The following is an 8919-nucleotide window of genomic DNA, read 5'->3' on the forward strand; positions in this document are numbered from 1 at the left end:
TATTGTTTTGGCCTTGGAGACCCTGAAGAAAAGAGCTTCCCTGTGCTTGTTTTACTGTAGTAGTTTTAGGCAATAAATCTTGTATACTGACATCTATTTCTCCAGTAGTTCATGTGTTCCCTTTCACTTTGTGTTACCCCTCACTCCAGTCGACACTTTGTTCTTAAGTGGGGCGTAACAGTCATACAGTATTTGAAATTGGGTTTCAAGATTTATTTAGATTTATTTTTACTAAAGAACACAGATGTATGACTCACAAGACAATCAGATTTAGAGCAAAAAATATATAACTGAATCTAACAAACCGTGCTTCTTCATTAGCTCAAGTTTCCTAACATACTCAATCTAATGAAAGGACTGAGGTATTTGTGTTTTTTATAAATTTATAGCTACACAGCGGTATGTACTTAGATCACACATGTGAAAGGCACTGCATTTGTACCCTCTGCAACAACAAATAAGAATTCTACTACAGCTAAATTTGGATATTCCCCCACGAGGAGGTAAAATGACTTCATATTCAACATGGATTGAACATGTGTAAAAGACACTGTTTTACATATGTTTAAACTGTTTGCTCCCATCAAGTTGCTGTGGTGATTTAGTGTAGTCCTATGGGGATTTTGATTGCACTGACAAAAACGCACAGGCAGGAGATTTCTCATCAGAGGCGGAGACTGATCGTCTTCTGAAATACAAAAGACATTTTCATTTTAAAATGTACATAATTTTATATACATTTTACAATGTTTATAATGTCTCATGTTTGGATGATTTTTCTACATTAAAGCCCAGTACGTTGTCTGTTCCACGTCCTCAATAGTCTCCGGCAATCGCACATTGTACGTCTCGGGGAGCAAAGAAGCTGACAGTCCGGAGCCTAAAGCCACCAGGGAAAAAGCAAAACTTGGCAGATTCACCCACACGTCTTCAAGGAGCATGATCAAGGGGGATACAGCCACACCTACACGGGCCATAAAGGAACAGTATCCCAATCCATTTTGCCTGAATTACAAAAAGAAGAAAAAATAAAACAAATGTTGTGCTCTGATTATTAGGCAGCAAAATAAAAGACAATGTGCATTTTACTGACCTCATTACTGTGGGATAAAGCTCCGTTGTGTACAGAAAAACGATTGTAAAAGAGCCCTCTGAAAACATCTTGCCCAAAGCTCCCACAGCTGTCCGAAGATCCCCCCTATCTGAAAAGAAAACACTATAATTCACCTTGTGTTCTAGTTAAGACTTTTCACTGAATTTATTAGAAGATTAAATACTACAAACGCATAAGGACATTTAATTTAGCTCATACAGATAATGGGGTCATCCCATATTCAACTAATTATAATGAGCTAAAAGTTCAACTTTCAGACTAAACACTGAACATCTTAGATGTTTTGTTTCTAAGTTATTATGTCAGATATGGGGGTAATTACTAATTCAACAATCTATTGTTTAAAGAAAACTGTTTCATGGGAAGAACTACATTGAAGAGCAGCTAACATGGTTTACTTCAGACACTGGATGAACTGGGCTGCGCCAAGACTAGAACAATGAATTTTTATGAACTAGCAGCTTGAATCATGCAAAACTACTCCAGAACAAGAGTGAATTATGTGTAGTCTTTGTCAGTCTGGTCAAGTAATCATGGCTTGGTGCAGGTGACAAATAATATAATACTAGAAAGTAAGCTAATAAACTAAAATGAATACATCTACACATTTGAATGGATCATATACCTGCATGGATAAACACACTGCTGAATATAAGCAGCCCAGTCAAAATGAGCATCCCGGCTTGATTCCACCTTCGACCTATTTTGTCTACGGTGAAAAAGACGAATCCTTTGGCTGGAATCTCTATGACACCATAGATGAACTGTGTGAGATAAATGTTCACACCAAATCCACTGATATTCAAGCTGATCCCGTAATAAGCGAAGGCCACTCCAAACCTGTGAGCAAGACCAGACTTTTGTTAGTTTAAAGTTAAACAGTTTCCCCAAAGAACAGTAGTTTCTCATTAGCTACCTGGTATCTGACATGGATAATAGTAAAACCATTGTTATCGAAACAGTGTTAGAGTTCAGCAAACATGATGTTGAATAACCTGTTCTTGGCAGTTTATTCTAGTCTAGTCTAGTTAAAAATTTGTTTAGACATGAGATTTGGGCCAATGTTTTCGACGCAATTTTGCTGTTGACCTTTTGAAGGTTGCTTGGATGTCCATGTTAGACTTTCCAGCAAAAGGTGGAGTAGGTAAGGAGGGGTGGGGGGTGGGGGCACAGTGCTTCTGCCACTGAGCTAACCAACTAGGTGAGGTTTAATAACTTCAAGAGCTGAATTGCTCAAAAACGAAGACTCCAGAAATAATTTAGTGTTGTCGTTGGAATATATGTTCTCAATGTAGCTGTAAATTTCCTTAATACAAAATTATGGTGGCGATATTTTTTACTTTTTCTAAATGCACCTCAGAGAAGAAGAAAACAACATCATCATCTACAGTTCCGTTTTTGCCATCATAACGGCCAGTGGTTTTAACCTGGGGGATAATGCCACCATTTCAGCCAAGTTTACTGGTTGTAGCTAAGAGACACTGGTAAATATTTGTATAGCGCTTTACTTGGTCCTAAGGACCCCAAAGCACTTTACACTATACACGGTCATCCACCCATTCACACACTGGTGATGGCAAGCTACAGTGTAGCCACAGCCACCCTGGGGCGCACTGACAGAGGCGAGGCTGCCGGACACTGGCGCCACCGGGCCCTCTGACCACCACCAGAAGGCAACGGGTGAAGTGTCTTGCCCAAGGACACAACGACCGAGACTGTCGGAGCCGGGGGCTCGAACCGGCAACCTTCCGATTACAAGACGAACTCCCAACTCTTGAGCCACGATCGCCCACATCATGGGCAAGTGGGCCTTAACAATGCAAGGCCCTAACTGGGCATTGTTTTAATTTTTGGACTGAATAAACATACTGGTGCATCCCTATCATGGATATAGACAGCTGTCTCCAAATTTTAAAGGTGGATCTTCTAAGGTTGAAGAAAAAAAAATTATTAATAATTATTCAATGAACCTCCCAATCACGGACATGGACACCTTTGTCCACAGTTTTAACCATTAAATATGTACTAATGAGCAAATAGTTTATATACTTATGTATAATGTTTTAAATGTTCAAGATAAATACCACACAATGCCACTAAGTAGAGCGCGCCTTCTCATTTTGGGTGTCTTCACGAGGTCCAAATAGGAATACTTTCTGTTTTCATCTTCTACAAGTATTACTGTAGACAGAACCTGTAGAGTAAAAAGGAAACTTTATTCAGAGAAAGGAGCTGTGAAGTGTACAGTTCTGTCTTGAAGTTAGCTGATAATGAAAATGTTGTACCTCAGGTTTTAAGTCAGCCATGACATCCTCTCTGCTGTTAACTGTTGCACATTTACTCAGGTAAAAATGAGCGTCATCCGTTTTTCCATTACTCATCAGCCACCTGGCAGACTCAGGGAGCCACCTATGAGAAAGAGCAATGAGAAGGTTTAGAAGGTCTTTTAAATACTTTTAGAAAGACAGGAACTAGTTTTCCCTGCATGAAAACTGAATAATGATATTTATTTGTCTTTACCACCAACAGAGCATAGCTGGAAACAGTGGGGAGATTACAGCAGCAGTCAGGAATCTCCAATCATTGATCAAATAGGCCACTCCAGGTAGAATAACACAACCAACACTCCAGTCCAAGCTCATTAAAACAGCCACTGTAGTCCGATGCCTGATTTCCACCCATTCAAGACCTATGTGGAGGAATTTTATGTATTTTTTTTATTAATAATGACACTGATTGAGGTTACTGATAAAAATAAGGATTTTGAGCAAACCAAACCTGTATGGGCATCATCTCAAAAAAATTTAATTGTGTCAGTGTGATGTTTCATTTATTTTTTGTTCGATGTGAATGACAGGCAACTCACAGAGGACGAAGGAGCTTATACTAATTCCAGAGAGTCCGAGTCCAGTACAAAATCTCATTGTGGCAAACATTAGGAAATTATAGGACAAAGCGGTCGCAATCCCAAAAATGAAACTTGCCATGTAAGACAACAGAAGTGTTTTTTTCCGGCCAAACCTGTAAAACAAATTTTTAAAAAATTACAGTCAAATAATCTACGGAACACTTAAATGAAAAAAAAAGAAGCCTAGATTACAACTGTTAAGAACACTTTATTTTCTCTTAATTTTTGAAGTTGAATGTTTTTTTTAGCTCACTAAAATCAAAATAAATGTTAGACTTTTGAAAAAAATGGAAAAACAAAAAAAAAATTCCTTTGCACTTGGAAAAATAACTAAAATAAAATAAAGGAGGGAAGTAAGGAAATAATATTTGTTTCAGTATTTCTTAATTTGGCAAAACGTTTATTACATACCAATGAGGTATTGATGGACATTTTTTATTAAGACTCTGGTTGTCTACAAGACTGTGAGTCAACTGCTTTCAAAAAATTGTGTAATTTTAATTGTACTACCTGCAATGGCTATCCTAAATCTTGCCTTTGGCTTATACCAACCATATAGTAATAATTAAAAAGACTAAAACTAAACATTTTCCAACAAGACAAACTAAAATGAAACAAAAAAAATCCTCTGTAGAAACTAACTGAAAATACATTGAATTAAAAACTAAATGTCAAAATGAAATAAAATAAAAATTAATGAGAAAATAAAAAAACGTTAAAATAATTCTGGTCCCATTGTCACAGATGTTAAAAAAAGGCAGACCTAGCCATGCGGTCTGCCTTTTCAAACATTTGTGAATGAACGGGGCATTCAGAAGACCTCTTTGATTTTGAGTGTGATGTAATGGGATGCCACTGTTGCAACAAGTCAGCCGTGAAGTGACCACACAAGGTTCCAGAGCACCAAGTGCTGAGGGCCATAGCACATGAAAAAAAGGGACACTATTGATAGAAGAACTGCAGAGATACAAACTTTCTCCAGCATCAACCTGGAGCTGGAACTTTACGGCTTTGCTTTTTGGGCAGTTCCTGTATGGGTAATGTTTGGGTGGGCTTAATGCTTTGTCAGTATAGTGTACTTTTACATAATTGAAATATCTCTTATAAAGAAAAAAGTGAAATCCCTCTGACCTGAAGTATTTCAAAAAAGGTTGTTTTAAATATAAACAGTACTCTAGATAAAGGACCTTAGTGATGTGTTCTCCACTGTTCTGTCTTTGAGGCCTCTATGGAAGCATCCAAACTCACCTAATAGAGGGGCTTACTCCACCCTACTTGCAAAGTAACTGTGAATGATTACTTTTGGCAATACAATTTTGTTCTTTGCTATCTAGGGCTCATCATAATATTTGGCAATGCACACCCAGATCAATACAGACTTGTCACCATAGTTGTACTTGTACAAAAAAATGTTAAGCATAGTTGATTTTATTATTCAGTGTGTTTGTGCTCGATTTTAAAGGTGATGACATGGACTCACCTGTCACTAAGGAAGCCAAATATTCCTGATCCTAACATGACCCCCACAAAGAATATGGTGGCCGTGGCTCTGTTCATTTTTTTCTTGTCACAAACCAGATCCCACTATAAAGGGAACAGAGATGAAAGGAAAACATAGGCTAATTCACAACTGGTATTAATTTCCTGCTTGTTAAATGGAAATATTGATCCTCACCTCTGTAGCCAGAGTAGATCTGAAGATGGTGGTGTCATATATCCAACCATTCTGGCATGGCATTGTGGGTATGTAGGTTAAGTTGGAAGAGTTTGACAGCAGTTGGTACTGAGGCTCTGCAAACATCTGACAGGAGCTCAAACTCCCATCCTGCTCAAATGGGATATTAACATTGAGCCTCTCTTCCAAAGATAAATTCCTGAAAACACCTCCATTATTCTGAGACCTGATATCACAGTGGTGAGAGGGAATAAATGTAATAAAATTATTCAGCAGGAAGTTAAATGGTAAAGTCAGCCGTGGAATTATTAACAAGAGGAATGTTCTTAGTTGGAATCTTCCAAAGCCATTGATCTCTGTCAGCACATTGTCAAACCTCATCTTGGAAAACAAAAGAGACACAAACTAGAGAATAACCTGAAGCAAATACCTTCAGGAGCACAAAATAGATTTTCATAGTGAGCCACAAGCCGCTTTTATTCCATTAAGCGTTCTTGGTTAACGGTCAGCTGATGTTCAATGTGTTAATTTGTTGTTAGGCAGTATGAACAAAATAAACTGAACTCAGTGAACCGTAGAAGTAAATAAATAATTTTCCAAGAAAGCTGTAACTTTAGTGATAAAGTGCCAAGGTCCAAAGTTTAAACAAATGTGTATTGGCTGAGTTTAATACAAGAAATTTCCAGTGGGGAAAAGGTCATTCTTTTTTTCCCCTTTTTGTCAATACCTGTAACATCTTTATGTCTGTTGATCTAGCTTTTGAGAACATTTCTATTTTTTAACCAGAATTTAAAGTTAAGAAGTGAATTTGTTTGGGTCAAGGAGAAAAATTGATGTGGAGCACATTCTTTGCACAATAGCTCTAAAATTAGAAACATGCTGTCTCAGAGTGACCCTGAAAAACTAGTTCATACATTTGTTACTTCTAGAGGGGACTACTGTAATTTGTTATTATCAGGATGTCCTGATAAACACTTCAGTTGATCCAAACTGAGGAAGAGTACTGACAGGGGCTAGAAAGAGAAAGCATATTTTTGCTATATTGATATTGAATCATTGGCTCCCTGTTAAATCCAGAATTGAATTTAAAATCCTCCTCCTCACATACAAGGTCTTGAAGAATCTTGCCCCATCACATCTTAATGACCTTATGGTACTGTTTCACCCCATTAGACTGCAGGCTTACTTGTGGTTCCTACAGTATTTAAAAGTAGAGTGGGAGGCAGAGCCTTCAGTTTTCAGGCCCCTCTTCTATGGAACCAGCTTCCAGTTTGGATTCGGGAGACAGACACTATCTCCACTTTTAAAATTAGGATTAAAACTTTCCTTTTTGCTAAAACATATAGTTGGGGCTGGATCAGATGACCCTGGATCCTCCCTTAGTTTCGGTAGAATAGGTCTAGGCTGCTGGGAGATTCCCATGATGAAGTGTTTCTTCTTCACTCACCTTTTTTACTGTGTTATATGCCACTCTGCATTTAATCATGAATTATTATCAATCTCTGCCTTCCTCCCACAGCATGCCTTATTTCCTGTCTTAATTGACTCGAGAGTTTTTCCTTCCTACTGTTACCAAATTGCTTGCTCATCAACAGGGGGTCATATGATTATTGGGGTTTTTCTCTCTTTTCTTTGTATTATTGTAGGGTCTTTACCTTACAGTATAAGGTGCCTTGAGGCAACTGTTGTTGTGATTTGGCGTGATATAAATAAATCTATATTGAACTGAATTAACAGAGAATGAAACAAAATGGGTCTGCAGATGGAAATTAGCCCAAGGCTATAATCTGGCATATTTACATTTGTTAAAATGTTCATTAATATGTATTGCCCCTCTTTCTAAAAAATAAATAAATAAAATTAATGAAGCCAACATCCAAGGAAAAGCCTTGAAATGTCCTTCAAGAAGCCTGGAGAACTATTCCTGAAGATTATTGAAAAATATTACAAGAGAAGATGCCTAAGAGACCTCTTAATTTAATGTGAACAGAGATATATGAAACAAAAGCTCATTAATGTTTCAGTCATTTATTGAGACAGTTTAATTACCAACTATTACCTACTATATAATTTTATATCCACAAATCATATTTTTCCTAAATGATATAAAGCCAAACTAGAATTTTCATTAAAAAAAACCCTCAAATCTGTATTATTTAATGCCTTGTATTTTTGGGGTTTTTTTTTTTATTTTTAATTAGCTCATATTTTTACAAATTGACAGATACCAGGTCTTGTATATAGCTTTGGGTTTTACTGTAATTGGCTGAATACATACATTCCCTAACCCTTCTCAACAAACTCACAGAACAGACGGTCTAAAATTACATATACACTTTTGACAAAACTTGATACAGAGCTGACATTTTGTTTGTTTCCAGCTGCTTGTAGGCCTCTTTCTTCTAGACTGATAAATTATTCAGCAACTCAATCAGTGAAAGTTGCCCAAATGACACTTGCACACATATACAGACATGAAGTCATGTTATTAATTATAATGAGAATGACTGGTTACAATCTAAGGCCAACTGACAATGAATAGTTGGTGATAATGCAAATTACTTGTGACATACAGATCATTCTCAGGCATGTAGGCATTTGTAGCAGTGCACCTATCATGACCTAATATGCTTATGTGCAGACTTTACCCACCTGGAGAGTCTTCTTCAGTTATGTGAATGACCTGACAAAAAGCTGTATTACGTAGAAACTATAATTCTAACAAGTCTGGTGTAACATATAGCATACAAGTAGAACAGAGTTAAGGTTGCTTTGAAATGTGCTTCATTCTTTTTAGAAATAAACAATGGAAATGTATGCCATTTTTACAAGGTTATTGCATGTATCTAAAAAGTGTGAAAAAAATGATGTAATAGCACTGATATAATAAACGAAACTAGACTAGACATGAATTAAAATTACTATGAAATGATGCTGTGTACTAACACATAATTTTATCTCTATTCTTTGTTAGTTTGTTCACATCAACTTATATACTGTTTGTGTATTGAGCTGGATATTGCGATAGCTACATGACCAAAACACACATGACCTGAAAAATGGCCTAATATTAGAATATATTTAGACAACCAGTAAAGCTAAACAGAAGCAAAAACAAAACAAAAATATAACAATAATAATAATAATAATAATAATAATAATAATAATAATAATAATAATAATAATAATAGTTCTTAATTTCATCAAAGGTGCTTGAAAGGA

The 8919-nt window shown here is 36.6% G+C and overlaps 1 protein-coding gene across 1 annotated transcript; it reads right to left on the bottom strand.

Moving 5' to 3' along the window:
• Positions 1–188: 188 nt before the first annotated feature.
• LOC102310607 (solute carrier family 22 member 7) lies at positions 189–6127 on the bottom strand. Its single transcript, XM_005942044.3, has 10 exons — positions 5698–6127; positions 5503–5606; positions 3981–4135; positions 3635–3803; positions 3400–3523; positions 3199–3308; positions 1740–1954; positions 1094–1202; positions 799–1005; positions 189–688 (listed from the first exon to the last, which is right to left on the bottom strand). Exons 1-10 carry the CDS (start codon positions 6076–6078, stop codon positions 613–615), a joined length of 1650 nt encoding a protein of 549 aa, XP_005942106.1. The 5' UTR covers positions 6079–6127; the 3' UTR covers positions 189–612.
• Between the last annotated feature and the right edge of the window lie 2792 nt (positions 6128–8919).

The sequence above is a fragment of the Haplochromis burtoni genome, unplaced genomic scaffold, assembly GCF_018398535.1.
Source record: "Haplochromis burtoni strain Fernald_Lab_line unplaced genomic scaffold, NCSU_Asbu1 Contig_328, whole genome shotgun sequence".
NCBI lineage: Eukaryota > Metazoa > Chordata > Actinopteri > Cichliformes > Cichlidae > Haplochromis > Haplochromis burtoni.

What these genes read in the sequence shown, in the direction of transcription:
- LOC102310607 (XM_005942044.3), bottom strand. Translation starts at nt 6,078, where the DNA reads ATGAGGTTTGACAATGTGCTGACAGAGATCAATGGCTTTGGAAGATTC. An exon ending in CTACTTAGTGGCATTGTGTG is followed by an intron (nt 1,955 to 3,198) that starts GTATTTATCTTG and finishes TCTTGCTCACAG; the next exon opens with GTTTGGAGTGGCCTTCGCTT. An exon ending in CTTTATCCCACAGTAATGAG is followed by an intron (nt 1,006 to 1,093) that starts GTCAGTAAAATG and finishes TTTGTAATTCAG; the next exon opens with GCAAAATGGATTGGGATACT.